At 46.3% G+C, this 16,710-nt stretch overlaps 1 protein-coding gene across 2 annotated transcripts in view; it reads left to right on the top strand.

Annotated features, from left to right (window-relative positions):
* The window catches only part of LOC135548140 (procollagen galactosyltransferase 2-like), a 20,341-nt gene extending 10,992 nt beyond the window's left edge, over positions 1-9,349 (top strand). Inside the window, exons 11-12 of one of the 2 annotated variants that reach the window (XM_064977431.1) lie at positions 4,489-4,692; positions 7,845-9,349. In XM_064977431.1, coding sequence (XP_064833503.1) covers positions 4,489-4,692; positions 7,845-8,076 — 436 coding nt within the window. In that variant the 3' untranslated portion in view covers positions 8,077-9,349. Of the gene's footprint in view, positions 1-4,488; positions 4,693-7,686; positions 7,809-7,844 lie in introns of those variants that run through there. The other variant, XM_064977432.1, reaches the window with a different exon arrangement.
* The last annotated feature ends 7,361 nt before the right edge of the window (positions 9,350-16,710 follow it).

Raw genomic sequence — 16,710 nt, 5'->3', positions numbered from 1 at the left:
CTGACTAACCCTGTCTCTCTCTCTCCTCTGTCCACTACTCTGTCTAACCCTGTCTCTCTCTCTCCCCTGTCCACTACTCTGACTAACCCTGTCTCTCTCTCTCCCCTGTCCACTACTCTGACTGACTAGCCTGTCTCTCTCTCTCCTCTGTCCACTACTCTGTCTAACCCTGTCTCTCTCCCCTGTCCACTACTCTGACTAACCCTGTCTCTCTCCCTCCCTCCCTCCCCTGTCCACTACTCTGACAAACCCGGTCTCTCTCTCTCCTCTGTCCAGTACTCTGACTAACCCTGTCTCTCTCTGTCCTCTGTCCAGTACTCTGACTGACCCTGTCTCTCTCTCCTCTGTCCAGTCCAGTACTCTGACTACCCCTGTCTCGCTCTCTCCTCTGTCCAGTACTCTGACTAACCCTGTCTCTCTCTCTCCTCTGTCCACTACTCTGACTAACCCTGTCTCTCTCTCTCTCCTCTGTCCAGTACTCTGACTAAACCTGTCTCTCTCTCTCCTCTGTCTAGTACTCTGACTGACCCTGTCTGTCCTCTGTCCAGTACTCTGACTAACACTGTCTCTCTCTCCTCTGTCTACTACTCTGACTAACCCTGTCTCTCTCTCCTCTGTCCACTACTCTGACTGACCCTGTCTCTCTCTCCTCTGTCCAGTACTCTGACTGACCCTGTCTCTCTCTCTCCTCTGTCCAGTACTCTGACTAACCCTGTCTCTCTCTCTCTCCTCTGTCCAGTACTCTGACTGACCCTGTCTCTCTCACTCCTCTGTCCAGTACTCTGACTAACCCTGTCTCTCTCCCTCCCCTGTCTACTACTCTGACTAACCCTGTCTCTCCCTCCTCTGTCTACTACTCTGACTAACTAACCCTGTCTCTCTCTCTCCTCTGTCCAGTACTCTGACCAACCCTGTCTCTCCCTCCCTCCTCTGTCCAGTACTCTGACTAACCCTGTCTCTCTCTCTCTCCTCTGTCCACTACTCTGACTAACCCTGTCTCTCTCTCTCTCCTCTGTCCACTACTCTGACTAACCCTGTCTCTCTCTCTCTCCTCTGTCCACTACTCTGACTAACCCTGTCTCTCTCTCTCTCCTCTGTCTACTACTCTGACTAACTAACCCTGTCTCTCTCTCCCTCCTCTGTCCAGTACTCTGACTAACCCTGTCTCTCTCTCCCTCCTCTGTCCAGTACTCTGACTGACCCTGTCTCTCTCTCCCTCCTCTGTCCAGTACACTGACTAACCCTGTCTCTCTCTCTCTCCTCTGTCTACTACTCTGACTAACTAACCCTGTCTCTCTCTCCCTCCTCTGTCCAGTACTCTGACTAACCCTGTCTCTCTCTCCCTCCTCTGTCCACTACTCTGACTAACCCTGTCTCTCTCTCTCCTCTGTCCAGTACTCTGACTAACCCTGTCTCTCTCTCTCTCCTCTGTCCACTACTCTGACTAACCCTGTCTCTCTCTCTCCTCTGTCCACTACTCTGACTAACCCTGTCTCTCTCTCTCCTCTGTCCAGTACTCTGACTAACCCTGTCTCTCTCTCCCTCCTCTGTCCAGTACTCTGACTAACCCTGTCTCTCTCTCCTCTGTCTACTACTCTGACTAACCCTGTCTCTCTCTCTCCTCTGTCCACTACTCTGACTAACCCTGTCTCTCTCTCTCCTCTGTCCAGTACTCTGACTAACCCTGTCTCTCTCTCCCTCCTCTGTCCAGTACTCTGACTAACCCTGTCTCTCTCTCTCCTCTGTCCAGTACTCTGACTAACCCTGTCTCTCTCTCTCCTCTGTCTACTTCTCTGACTAACCCTGTCTCTCTCTCTCTCCTCTGTCCAGTACTCTAACCCTGTCTCTCTCTCTCCTCTGTCCACTACTCTGACTAACCCTGTCTCTCTCTCTCCTCTGTCCACTACTCTGACTAACCCTGTCCCTCTCTCTCCTCTGTCTAGTACTCTGACTAACCCTGTCTCTCTCTCTCCTCTGTCCACTACTCTGACTAACCCTGTCTCTCTCTCTCCTCTGTCCACTACTGACTAACCCTGTCTCTCTCTCTCCTCTGTCAACTACTCTGACTAACCCTGTCTCTCTCTCTCTCCTCTGTCCAGTACTCTGACTAACCCTGTCTCTCTCTCTCTCCTCTGTCAACTACTCTGACTAACCCTGTCTCTCTCTCTCTCCTCTGTCCAGTACTCTGACTAACCCTGTCTCTCTCTCTCTCCTCTGTCCACTACTCTGACTAACCCTGTCTCTCTCTCTCCTCTGTCCAGTACTCTGACTAACCCTGTCTCTCTCTCTCTCCTCTGTCCACTACTCTGACTAACCCTGTCTCTCTCTCTCCTCTGTCCACTACTCTGACTAACCCTGTCTCTCTCTCTCCTCTGTCCAGTACTCTGACTAACCCTGTCTCTCTCTCTCTCCTCTGTCCAGTACTCTGACTAACCCTGTCTCTCTCTCTTCTGTCCACTACTCTGACTAACCCTGTCTCTCTCTCTCCTCTGTCCAGTACTCTGACTAACCCTGTCTCTCTCTCTTCTGTCCACTACTCTGACTAACCCTGTCTCTCTCCCTCCTCTGTCCAGTACTCTGACTGACCCTGTCTCTCTCCCTCCTCTGTCCACTACTCTGACTAACCCTGTCTCTCTCTCTCTCTTCTGTCCAGTACTCTGACTAACCCTGTCTCTCTCCCTCCCCTGTCTACTACTCTGACTAACTAACCCTGTCTCCCTCCCTCCCCTGTCTACTACTCTGACTAACTAACCCTGTCTCTCTCCCTCCCCTGTCTACTACTCTGACTAACTAACCCTGTCTCCCTTCCTCCCCTGTCTACTACTCTGACTAACTAACCCTGTCTCTCTCTCTCCCCTGTCTACTACTCTGACTAACTAACCCTGTCTCCCTCCCTCCCCTGTCTACTGCTCTGACTAACTAACCCTGTCTCTCTCCCTCCCCTGTCTACTACTCTGACTAACTAACCCTGTCTCCCTCCCTCCCCTGTCTACTACTCTGACTAACTAACCCTGTCTCTCTCCCTCCCCTGTCTACTACTCTGACTAACTAACCCTGTCTCTCTCTCTCCTCTGTCCAGTACTCTGACTAACCCTGTCTCTCTCTCTCCTCTGTCCAGTACTCTGACTAACCCTGTCTCTCTCTCTCCTCTGTCCACTACTCTGACTAACCCTGTCTCTCTCTCTCTCCTCTGTCCACTACTCTGACTAACCCTGTCTCTCTCTCTCCTCTGTCCAGTACTCTGACTAACCCTGTCTCTCTCTCTCTCCTCTGTCCACTACTCTGACTAACCCTGTCTCTCTCTCTCCCCTGTCCACTACTCTGACTAACCCTGTCTCTCTTTCTCTCCTCTGTCCAGTACTCTGACTAACCCTGTTTCTCTCTCTCTCCTCTGTCCACTACTCTGACTAACCCTGTCTCTCTCTCCCCTCTGTCCACTACTCTGACTAACCCTGTCTCTCTCTCTCCTCTGTCCACTACTCTGACTAACCCTGTCTCTCTCTCTCCTCTGTCTACTACTCTGACTAACCCGGTCTCTCTCTCCTCTGTCCAGTACTCTGACTAACCCTGTCTCTCTCTCTCCTCTGTCCAGTACTCTGACTAACCCTGTCTCTCTCTCCCTCCCCTGTCTACTACTCTGACTAACTAACCCTGTTTCTCTCCCTCTCTCCTCTGTCCACTACTCTGACTAAACCTGTCTCTCTCTCCTCTGTCCAGTACTCTGACTGACCCTGTCTCTCTCTCCTCTGTCCAGTACTCTGACTAACCCTGTCTCGCCCTCCCTCCCCTGTCTACTACTCTGACTAACTAACCCTGTTTCTCTCTCTCTCTCCTCTGTCCACTACTCTGACTAACCCTGTCTCTCTCTCTCCTCTGTCCAGTACTCTGACTAACCCTGTCTCTCTCTCTCCCCTGTCCACTACTCTGACTAACCCTGTCTCTCTCTCTCCTCTGTCCACTACTCTGACTGACCCTGTCTCTCTCTCTCCTCTGTCCACTACTCTGACTGACCCTGTCTCTCTCTCTCCTCTGTCCAGTACTCTGACCAACCCTGTCTCTCCCTCCCTCCCCTGTCTACTACTCTGACTAACTAACCCTGTTTCTCTCCCTCTCTCCTCTGTCCACTACTCTGACCAACCCTGTCTCTCCCTCCCTCCCCTGTCTACTACTCTGACTAACTAACCCTGTTTCTCTCCCTCTCTCCTCTGTCCACTACTCTGACTAACCCTGTCTCTCTCTCTCCTCTGTCCAGTACTCTGACTGGCCCTGTCTCTCTCTCTCCTCTGTCCAGTACTCTGACTAACCCTGTCTCTCTCTCTCCTCTGTCCAGTACTCTGACTAACCCTGTCTCTCTCTCTCCTCTGTCCACTACTCTGACTAACCCTGTCTCTCTCTCTCCTCTGTCCAGTACTCTGTCCAGTACTCTGACTGACTCTGTCTGTCCTCTGTCCAGTACTCTGACTGACTCTGTCTGTCCTCTGTCCCCAGTTACCTGGGCCGTAAGCAGGTGAAGCCAGGTGATGAGGAGGTGGTGGAGAACGTGAGGAACCTGGTGGTAGCAGACTATTCCTACTGGACCCTGTCCTATGCCATTTCTCTCCAGGGGGCCCAGAAGCTGCTCAACGCTGAACCCCTCTCCAAGATGCTGCCCGTCGACGAATTCTTACCCATCATGTACGACAAACACACCAAGTAAGTACCTCAACTGTTTTTTTGAAATTCTATTTCTTCTTGTATTTATTTAGCCATTCTTAAGATGTTCTCTGATCATGGAGACCAGACACACCAAGTAGGTGGAACTGAAACCTGAAGATTTATGTTAGCTCGCCCTGCGCTAATGCCTATACCCCTCACACTCAACTCTGGACCTCCAAGCCAGTTGCACTGCATTGTTTCATTATTGCCCTCTAATCAGGGACTGATTTAGACCTGGGACACCAGACAGGTTTGTAATGTGCAGGAGATCCATGTTCAAACCCAGTTGGTACGTAAGTTTGACAACAATGCTCCATAGGGGAGAGAGCTGGTGAAACGATGTAGCCAAATTGTCTTTGAAAAGTAGTGTCATAAGTTCTCAAGAATCAGCTCCAAGATAGTCCAGTACCACCCTGGGATCGTCCCTGAAAGATTAGTTTTACTAGGACCATCCTTCATCCATTGCCAATGGAACTTCATATGATTTTAGTGCTACAAAGCTGTCAGGCAACTCTGCTTTGTGTCATTAAAAATGGCATTTCATCTTGTGTAGCTTGTTCTGACCCTTTGCCAGCATTGATCTGCCAAAGCTATAGCAACACCCTATAGCAACACCCTATAGCAACACCCTATAGCAACACCCTATAGCAACACCCTATAGCAACACCCTATAGCAACACCCTATAGCAACACCCTATAGCAACACCCTATAGCAACAACCTATTGGAACAACCTATAGCAACACCCTATAGCAACACCCTATAGCAACACCCTATAGCAACACCCTATAGCAACACCCTATAGCAACAACCTATAGCAACACCCTATAGCAACACCCTATAGCAACACCCTATAGCAACACCCTATAGCAACAACCTATAGCAACACCCTATAGCAACACCCTATAGCAACACCCTATAGCAACACCCTATAGCAACACCCTATAGCAACAACCTATAGCAACAAACTATAGCAACACCCTATAGCAACACCCTATAGCAACACCCTATAGCAACACCCTATAGCAACACCCTATAGCAACACCCTATAGCAACAACCTATAGCAACACCCTATAGCAACACCCTATAGCAACACCCTATAGCAACACCCTATAGCAACACCCTATAGCAACACCCTATAGCAACACCCTATAGCAACACCCTATAGCAACACCCTATAGCAACACCCTATAGCAACAACCTATAGCAACAACCTATAGCAACACCCTATAGCAACACCCTATAGCAACACCCTATAGCACCACCCTATAGCAACACCCTATAGCAACAACCTATAGCAACACCCTATAGCAACACCCTATAGCAACACCCTATAGCAACACCCTATAGCAACAACCTATAGCAACACCCTATAGCAACACCCTATAGCAACACCCTATAGCAACACCCTATAGCAACACCCTATAGCAACAACCTATAGCAACACCCTATAGCAACACCCTATAGCAACACCCTATAGAAACACCCTATAGCAACACCCTATAGCAACAACCTATAGCAACACCCTATAGCAACACCCTATAGCAACAACCTATAGCAACAACCTATAGCAACACCCTATAGCAACAACCTATAGCAACAACCTATAGCAACACCCTATAGCAACAACCTATAGCAACACCCTATAGCAACAACCTATAGCAACACCCTATAGCAACACCCTATAGCAACAACCTATAGCAACAACCTATAGCAACACCCTATAGCAACAACCTATAGCAACAACCTATAGCAACACCCTATAGCAACAACCTATAGCAACACCCTATAGCAACAACCTATAGCAACACCCTATAGCAACACCCTATAGCAACAACCTATAGCAACAACCTATAGCAACAACCTATAGCAACACCCTATAGCAACACTCTATAGCAACACCCTATAGCAACACCCTATAGCAACAACCTATTGCAACAACCTATAGCGACAACCTATAGCGACAACCTATAGCGACACCCTATAGCGACAACCTATAGCGACAACCTATAGCAACAACTCCTAATTAGCTGCAGTTTTGGATAAACGTTAAGCATAAATGTAGCTTTGGAATGGACAGATTTGAAAACCACTGTTACAATCACCAGCCTATGGTTTCACATCTACAGCCTCCCATTGATGTTCACCTTCCTGTAAACACATTCTTAGCTCAACTCTTAAAAGCCTGCTTTTAAAATAGCTTGCCACAATTAAAATGTTCCCTCTAATTGTGAAATCCATTCATATTTTAGTTATGTCAAGAAGTCCAACTGTTTTGTACTTTGCTTCATGTTAGTTTTAGTCTCTGCTGACTGACTTGGCTTGTTGTAGCGTTCCAGGTCCATGTGGTCAACACCCTGTCTCTCTCTCTGGCTGCATGACATGTGTCTGCCAGACCAAGCTAATAGAACCCAGAGCCTCTCTGAGCCAATGGGAACCAGGCATGCATCCAGAAGTCTGTTAGAATGCCTTCGCGTTCTGTTGAGAATGCCTTAGTGTTCTGTCATGTGTGGAAACCTGGCCAGCTGCCATCATCCCTAGTCCTTGTCCCCCTTCCCCCTTCCCATCCTCTTCCCTGTGTGGTTCTGCTTCAATATGCTTGGAGTTGATTCTGATTTATTCTTTCCAAGAGTTGCCCAATCCACAAACTTATTCCCAGTTCTTATATTATAACCTTGTTTCCACAAAATATATTTCATGTCATTTCATCTCTCAATGTTGTTTTGTAATGTTTCGAAATTACCAGTACATTTTAAAATTGTTACCTTTCATAGGATTACATTTTATCTGTGTATTGTTGCCCACCATAACACTGTATCATGTAACTGTATGATGAAGTGTGGCCCTGTTCTGGATATTTACATACACTCTCAAGCTATGTACATGACAGGCTAGTTTTATCTCCTTAGTGGGAGTTTTAACACCAGACGTAATATTGTCATCGTCCTGTGACCAATGTATCTCTACCGTCCCTGTCCTGTTGGTCAACAGTGAGAACTACAAGTCCCACTATCCTAACCGTAACCTGCAGGCGTTGTATCTCTAACCTCCCTGTCCTGTTGGTCAACAGTGAGAACTACAAGTCCCACTATCCTAACCGTAACCTGCAGGCGTTGTCTCTCTAACCTCCCTGTCCTGTTGGTCAACAGTGAGAACTACAAGTCCCACTATCCTAACCGTAACCTGCAGGCGTTCTCCACACGCCCCCTACTGGTGCAACCAGCCCAATACGCCGGGGACCCCAAGTGGGTGAGTGACACAGAGACCTCCACGCTGTGGGACGACGACAACGTGCGAACAGACTGGAGGGGCTCCCACAAAACGCTGAAGGGGGCTCCCCAACCCGACATGCTGCAGACGTCATATAAAGATGAGCTGTAGTTCAACCATATGTATTCATGCCTGATTCACACTGTACGGCCAACCCCATCCTTACTGCGCTGACTTGGATGTGGTCTTTTCACGTTGTTCTTTTACAGCAAGGTTCCAAAAACAACTGTGGCTGCATAACCAGGCAGGCAGTGTTTGGTTTGACTTGGTAGTGTGAAAAGGGTTACTGGTTATGGTGTCACTGCTGACTGTGCCATTCATCAGCGACACTTCATTTCTCACTGTATAATTCGCCATTTTGTATTTGGTACGTCGGTCCATAATCACTGGGAGTGACTGAATATACAGACAGCAGTGATGCTGGCGGAGGCTCTATAGACTTGGTCAAGTGCCCCAGGACCTGATTTCAAAGTGTGTGTGGGTTGGTTAGTGTGTGTGTGTTCAAATCAAGTGATGCATGTTAGGAATGGCAGCGTTCATGGAAGGACACTCCTATACTGTCAGACACCTTCAAGGGTTGGGGTCAATTTCAAATTGAAGGCATTCATATATATATATAGCACAGTTGGGGTCAATTCCTATTGAAGCCAGTCAATTCAGGTAGTGAATTGAATTAAAAATTAATTAAATAAATAAATAAGCTTCTACTTTTTCAGTTTATTATGACGTCATTGAAAAAATAAAATAAATAAATATATAAATATATCAATAGGAATGACCCCAACTGTGCTATTGTGCACTGCAGAGCACTCCAGGGCCTGGGTGAGTGACCCTCGCTGTATATCTAGTCACTGGGCGTCAGAAAACAGAAATACTGGAGGAAACCATTCTCTTTTATATCACATTCTACTCATTCTGTGTGGTAATATGTTAGGAGCAGTGTCTCTCTCTAGGCCTGACCTCATGGTAGACTTACATCATTGATGGTGTCAGTTGCCACGACAATCAAGTTACATTCTGACTGAGCTCATCTATAGTGGTTTGTGTTGATGTATTTCTTCTGTGTACAAATTCTATTATTTGTACAATTCATATGGACAGTTTTCCTAATTTATTTCTAGCATTATATTGTGCTTTTTGAATGCACAGTATTAAACCCAAGTGCAATGTCTTAATTGTAGTGAAATTCCCTCTTTGTCAAATAAAAAAATACAAATAAATGACTATACTGGACCTTGATGCCAAGCAACTTCGAAGATCAAATGTTTTTCAAAAGTAGCACATTTGGCAGAAGCTTTGTCAGTGCCAAAACTGTTCAAAAATGAATGTGACAATGATGTAACTAACTTTATACATGATTAAAAATCAACTTTTTCAATTTTTATTGAAATTCTATCTATGAAAATGCACTGGCATTTTTAAGATACATGTACTGACATGAAAGCACCACAAGAGGGCAGTGTATGAATAAGGCATTTTTTAGGGAAGTGTAGTTAGTTACTCTGAAATGATCAGCTGCGGAAAAAGTACCCGATTGTCATACTTGAGGAGAAGTAAAAATGCCTTAATAGAAAATTACTCAAGTAAAAGTGAAAGGCATACAGTTTTTATTACTTGAGTAAACTTCTAAAAGTATTTGTTTTAAAATATACAGTCATGGCCAAAAGTTTTGAGGTATGACACAAAGATTAATTTCCACAAAGTTTGTTGCTTCAGTGTCTTTAGACATAATTTACAGATAGCCAGGGGCACACTCTAACACTCAGACATAATTACAGATAGCCAGGGGCAGACTCCAACACTCAGACATAATTTACAGATAGCCAGGGGCACACTCTAACACTCAGACATTATTTACAGATAGCCAGGGGCAGACTCTAACACTCAGACATTATTACAGATAGCCAGGGGCAGACTCCAACACTCAGACATAATTTACAGATAGCCAGGGGCAGACTCCAACACTCAGACTGTCACGCCCTGACCTTAGTTATCTTTGTTTTCTTTATGATTTTGGTTAGGTCAGGGTGTGGAGGGTGGTATGTGTGTTTCTCTCTTGTCTAGGGTTTTTGTACATCTATGGGGTTTTGGTTTGTCTATGGTGGTCTATGGTGGCCTGAATTGGTTCCCAATCAGAGGCAGCTGTTTGTCGTTGTCTCTGATTGGGGATCCTATTTAGGTTGCCATTTTCCATGTTGGTTTTGTGGGTTATTGTCTATGTGTAGTTGCCTGTCTGCACTCATGTATTATAGCGTCACGTTCGTTTTGTTTCTTTGTTAGTTTGTTTAGTGTTTATTTGTTTATTAAAAGAAGACTGTATGCTTATCACGCTGCGCCTTGGTCTCCTCGTTATGACGAACGTAACAGAATAACCCACCAAACCAGGACCAAGCAGCGTGAAAAGGAGGAACAGCACTTAATGGGGAAATGGACCTGGGAGGAGATATTAGATGGAGCAGGACCCTGGACACAGCCGGGGGAGAATCGCCATCCTAAGGAGGAGATAGAGGCAGCGGAACGGTGATACTACGAGGAAAAATACCAGAGAATAGAGGAATGGCGATGATGTGAAGGTACACGACTAGTTACGGCAGCCCCAATAAATGTTTTGGGTGGGGAAACACGAGGAGATTGCATGAGTCAGGTAGGAGACCTGAGCCAACTCCTCGTGCTTACCGTGCGGAGCGTGTAACTGGTCAGGCACCGTGTTATGCAGAGATGCAAGGTGTCTCCAGTGCTCTATTCCAACTCCTCTCATTTGTCGGGCTAAAATGGGCATCCTGCCGGGACGTATTGAGCCAGCTCTATGTTCTGGATCTCCAATGCGTCTCCACGGTCCAGTGTATCCTGTGCCTCCTCCCCGCACTCATCCTAAGGTGCGTGTCACCAGCCCAGTTCCAGCACCACGCACCAGGCCTCCAGTGCGCCTCCAGGATCCAGTACGCCCTGTTCCTCCTCCCCGCCCTCGCCCTGAGGTGCGTGTCCCCAGCCCGGTACCACCAGTGCCGGCACCACGCACCAGGCCTATAGTGTGCCTCGGCAGTCCAGTACGCCCTATTCCTGCTCCTCTCACTCGCCATGAGGTGCGTGTCCCCAGCCCGGTACCACCAGTGCTGGCACCATGCACCAGGCCTACAGTGTGCCTCGGCAGTCCAGAGTGTCCGCCGACAGTACCCAGTCCAGACCGTCCGGCGACAGTACCCAGTCCAGAGCGTCCGGCGACGGGCCACAGACTGGACCCTCCAACGTCGTTCCCCAGACCGGAACCTCCAGCGACAGTCCCCAGTCCGGGGGCTCCAGCGACGGTCCCCAGTCCAGAACATCCGGCGATGATCCACGCAGAGAGGGTCCCCAGCCCGGGGCCTACGGCGAGGATCCGCAGTCCAAAGCCTCCGACGATGATCCACAGGTCAGTGCTACAAGAGCGGACTCAGTGTATAGAAGGGGGGCGGCGTCCAGAACCAGAGCCGCCACGGAGGTTAGATGCCCACCCAGACCCTCCCATATAGGTTTAGGTTTGCGGCCGGGTGTCCGCACCTTTGGGGGGGGGGTACTGTCACACCCTGACCTTAGTTATTTTGGTTTTCTTTATTATGTTGGTTAGGTCAGGGTGTGACGAGGGTGGTATGTGTGCTTTGTCTTGTCTAGGGTTTTTGGTTTGTCTAGGTATATATAGGTCTATGGTGGCCTGAATTGGTTCCCAATCAGAGGCAGCTGTTTGTCGTTGTCCATGATTGGGGATCCTTTTTAGGTTGCCATTTTCCATCTTGGTTTTGCTGGTTATTGTCTGTGTAAGTTGCCTGTCAGCACTCATGTATTATAGCATCACGTTGGTTTTGTTTCTTTGTTTCTTTGTTAGCTTGTTTAGTGTTTATTCGTTTATTAAAAGAAGAATGTATGCTTATCACACTGCGCCTTGGTCTCCTCGTTATGACGAATGTGATACAGGTGTCATTTACAGATAGCCAGGGGCACACTCCAACACTCAGACATCATCTACGGATAGCCATGGGCACACTCCAACATTCAGACATAATTTACAAACAAAGCATTTGTGTTTAGTGAGTCTGCCATATCAGAGGCAGTAGGGATGACCAGGAATGTTCTCTTGATAAGTGAATAAATTGTGCCATTTCCTGCCCTGCTCATTGACAATGTAAGTACTTTTGGGTGTCAAGGAAAATGTATGCAGTAAAAAGTACCAAAAAAAGCAAAGTAAAGTACAGATACTACTTATGTAGTACTTTAAAGTATTTTTTACGTAAGTACTTTACTCCACTGGAAATTGGTGTGATGCACCAACACCTGTTGTGTTATAAATGGATGAGACAGCTTATAACTGGATAAGAGCGTTTCCTACTGCCTGAGCTATGTTGTTGATGTAAATTGAGAAGAGCATGGGGCCTAGGTGCGAGCCTTGGGGTACTCCCTTGGTGACAAGCAGTGGTTGAGGCAGCAGATGTTCTGACTTTATACACTGCACTCTTTGCGAGAGGTAGTTAGCGAACCAGGCCAAAAACCCCTCAGAGACACCAATACTCCTTAGCCGGCCCACAAGAATGGAATGTTTTACTGTATCAAAAGCTTTGGCCAGGTCAATAAAAATAGCAGCACAACATTGCTTAGAATCAAGGGCAATGGTGAAATAATTTAGGACCTTTAAGGTTGCAGTGACACATCCATAACCTGAGCGGAAACCAGATAGCATACCAGAGAGAATACTATAGACATCAAGGAAGCCAGTCAGTTGATTATTGTCAGGTTTTTTCCCCCAACACTTTTGATAAACAGGGCAAAATAGAAATTGGCCTATAACAGTTAGGATCAGCTTGATCTCCCCCTTTAAATAAAGGACCCACTATGGCTGCCTTCCAAGCAATGGTAACCTCCCCAGATAGGAGAGTCAGGTTAAAAAGGTCAGTGATAGGCTTGGGGATGATAGGGGCAGTAACCTTAAAGAAGAAAGGATCAAACCCATCTGAAACTGTGTAGCGGGGAAGAGGAAAAAGAGGGAGGAGCATCGGGGCTCGTCGCATTAGAAGGGCTGGGAGATGAGGAAATGTTGGATGGGCAATGAGGCATGGCTGAGTCAAATAATAATTCTGACTTAATGAAGTGGTGATTAAAGAGCTCAGCCATGCGCTCCTTGTCAGTCACAACCACATCATCAACATTAAGGAACATGGGCTCCTTGTCAGTCACAACCACATCATCAACATTAAGGAACATGGGCAACTGTGAGGAGGAGGATTTATTCTCTAGGTCTTTAACCATTTTCCAGAACTTTTTGGGGTTAGAGAGAGAACTGCTTTAACTACCTTTGGCCTACCTGATAGCCTGAGTGCACTTATTTCTCATTTGCCTGAACGAGAGCCAGTCAGCCTGAGTATGCATGTGCAGAGCCTTTTGCAAAATGGAATTCTTGAGGTGGAGTAACTCTGCAAGATCACGGTCGAACCAGGGGACTGAACCTGTTTTTCATTCTCATTGTCTTTATGGGGGCGTGTTTGTTAACAATACCACTGAAAATATCAAAAAAGAAGGTCCAAGCATCTTCGACAGATGGGATCAAGCTGATTCTGTACCAATTCATAGAGGCCAGGTCATTAAAGAAAGCCTTGCTCATTAGTTTTTTAGAAAGCATCTATGACAAATCAGGACAGGTCGTTTCACTGAGCAGCCGTTACGAACACAGCCTGTAAAACAGTGGTGATCATTGTAAGGTCATTACAGAAAACACCACACTGATACGTCTCAGGATTATTTGCGAGGATTATTTGCATACCTTGTGGGATTGGTAATAATCTGAGAAAGATTTAGGGAATTCCATTGCTTTAAGACTTGGTCAGATGGTTTAGACATGTCCTTACTCCCTATGTTTGATTTCTGTCCATCTCTCTTAAGAACAAGACTTGTCTGTTGAGGCTGAGAGGTGCTGGGTCTGAAATGGGACGAGTACATTCCTTCCCAGACTTCTTCACACACACACACACACACACACACACACACACACACACACACACACACACACACACACACACACACACACACACACACACACACACACACACACACACACACACACACACACATAGTAACCTATATGTCAGGGGTCCTCAACCACATTCAGCTGTGGGAAGATTATTTTCTTGTATGGATGGTTGGGGGGGGGGGATACTTGGGAACACATTTCCTACATTAAAATCACCTGGAGCTGTTTTCCTGATGTTTTTGACAGTCTTCTATATCCAACAATGAAAAAAAATTAAATAGTTATTATCTCCGAAAAAAAAGAAGAAAAGAAGAAATCCCCTGTGGGCCACCAGTTGGGGAACGCTGCTGTATGCTATAGGGTGGCCTGAACTGCACACATGCATAGTAACATTTACATTAGGGACATTCTGTGAACTGCATGCACTTTTGTGAACTCTGTGACCACATTTCTCTTATTCAGAGCCAATAGTCAGCACAACATTATATCATTTATTTGAAAATAAGTGAATGTTCTTCAGGTGGATTCCCAGAGAGGAACTTGAATGAACCAGCTCTGAGTTTTTCCCATGGCATGGACAATGGCCAATACCAACAGAGATGTAGGTATGTGTGTGTGTGTGTGTACCACCCCATATTTCTTTGACCTCTGCATTCCCCTGAGAGCCAATCAGAAGCCATGCTGAGGTCCCCACCCTGGAAGCAGGGTCTCTCCAGTCCAGACAGCCTCTAGCTAGACAAGGAGGAGCAGAGAACTCTGTGCTCTGTACTGGCTGTAACTTAGAAACTGTGCCACGCTTACTCACACAAACAGGCACTTGAATAATAATAATACAATTTGAATTTGAATTTGAAATTTGAATAACAAACACACGTTCATGCATAAGATAAAGATCAGACAGGATCAATTCTTTATCATGTATAAACCCAGCAGATAAAGATCAGACACGATCAATTCTTTATCATGTATAAACCCAGCAGATAAAGATCAGACAGGATCAATTCTTTATAATGTATAAACCCAACAGATAAAGATCAGACTGGATCAATTCTTTATCATGTATAAACCCAGCAGATAAAGATCAGACAGGATCAATTCTTTATAATGTATAAACCCAACAGATAAAGATCAGACTGGATCAATTCTTTATAATCTGTAAACCCAGCAGATAAAGATCAGACAGGATCAATTCTTTATAATGTGTAAACCCAGCAGATTTGCCGTTCTTGACGCACTCAACCTGGTGTTTCTGACACCTTACTACCATACCCTGTTCAAAGGCGCAAATCTTTTGTCTTGCTCATTCACCCTCTGATTGGCACACATACTGTACACAATTCCCGTATCAATTGTCTCAAGGCTTAAAAATCATCAATAAATGATAGTAACAGTTAAATGCTTTCTTACGGGCCCTTCCCAACAATGCATAGAGATTTTTTTAAATAGAAAAACAACACAAGAAATAGATACACAATGAGTAACGATAACTTGGCTATATACACGGGGTAAGTTCCGAGTCGATGTGCAGGGGTAAGAGGTAACTGAGATCGATAAGTACATTTGGTTGGGATAAAGTGACTAGGCTGCGGCATAGATAACAAGCGGTAACAGCAGCGAATGTGATGAGTCAAAAGAGTTATTGAAATTATTCTGGGTAACTATTGGTTAACGATTTAACTAACTATTTATGTGTCTTATAGCTTGGGGGTAGAAGCTGTTCAGGGTCCTGTTGGTTCCAGACTTGGTGCATCGGTACTGCTTGCAGTGCGGTAGCAGAGAGAACAGTCTATGACTTGGGTGGCTGGAATCTTTGACCATTTTTAGGGGCTTCCTCTGACACCGCCTGGTATAGAGGTCCTGGATGGCAGGAAGCTCAGCCCCAGTGATGTACTGGGCTGTACGCACTACCCTCTGTAGTGCCTTGTGGTCGGATGCCAAACAGTTCCCCAACCAAGTGGTGATGCAGCCAGTCAAGATGCTCTCAATGGTGCAGCAGTATAATGTTTTGAGGATCTGTCATGGAAAGGGCAGGTGTTCTTAATGTTTTGTACACTCTAATGTCTTAGAATAAGGCTGACAATCTCTCTATGTATAAAACTTTCAACTGAATGAGCTAGAGTCATGCCCAAATAACACATCTGAATACTCCACTACATGAGCTTTCGTCATAGGCTACATTGCGTAGCTTGTCTGGTTTCGTAATGCATGTTAGTGAACTCGCTGTGCTGGAAAGACCCTCCCTGTCCTCTTCTAACCTCTGTCCCGACACACTCCCCTCAGCACAGATTGGGTAAAACGCTGAGACCACAACACTTTACTCTCCCCCCTATCCACAACTCTGGAGGGTGCACACCTTGTTTCAACATCTCCCAGTAACCCCCTCTATTCACTATTTCTTCTTGTTCTTTGTTTAATCTACATCCCACAGTTATGTTGTCATGGTTATTCAGTCTCATGATATGAGAGTGGCTGAATCTCACACATCCAGATGTGACCCGACTGGTGCTTCTGCTACTCTACTTCAGATTGGTTTGGTCTGAGCTCTGAGGGGAAAGGAGAAGAGGAGAGGAGAGGAGGGGGAAGGAAGGAGACTTTCATTTCCTAAATTAAAATCACTTGGAGCTGATTTCCTGGTGTTTTTACAGTCACACGCAAATGCACATACAGGTCTGCTCTGGCTAGGGAGGAAAGAGATGGGTATGGCCCCAAGGGTTACCTCAAACAAGAGATTGTATCACATGCACATACACTGT

This window comes from Oncorhynchus masou, chromosome 11, assembly GCF_036934945.1.
Source record: "Oncorhynchus masou masou isolate Uvic2021 chromosome 11, UVic_Omas_1.1, whole genome shotgun sequence".
Classification (NCBI taxonomy): Eukaryota; Metazoa; Chordata; class Actinopteri; order Salmoniformes; family Salmonidae; genus Oncorhynchus; species Oncorhynchus masou.
This window is presented reverse-complemented; position numbering and strand designations above follow the sequence as displayed.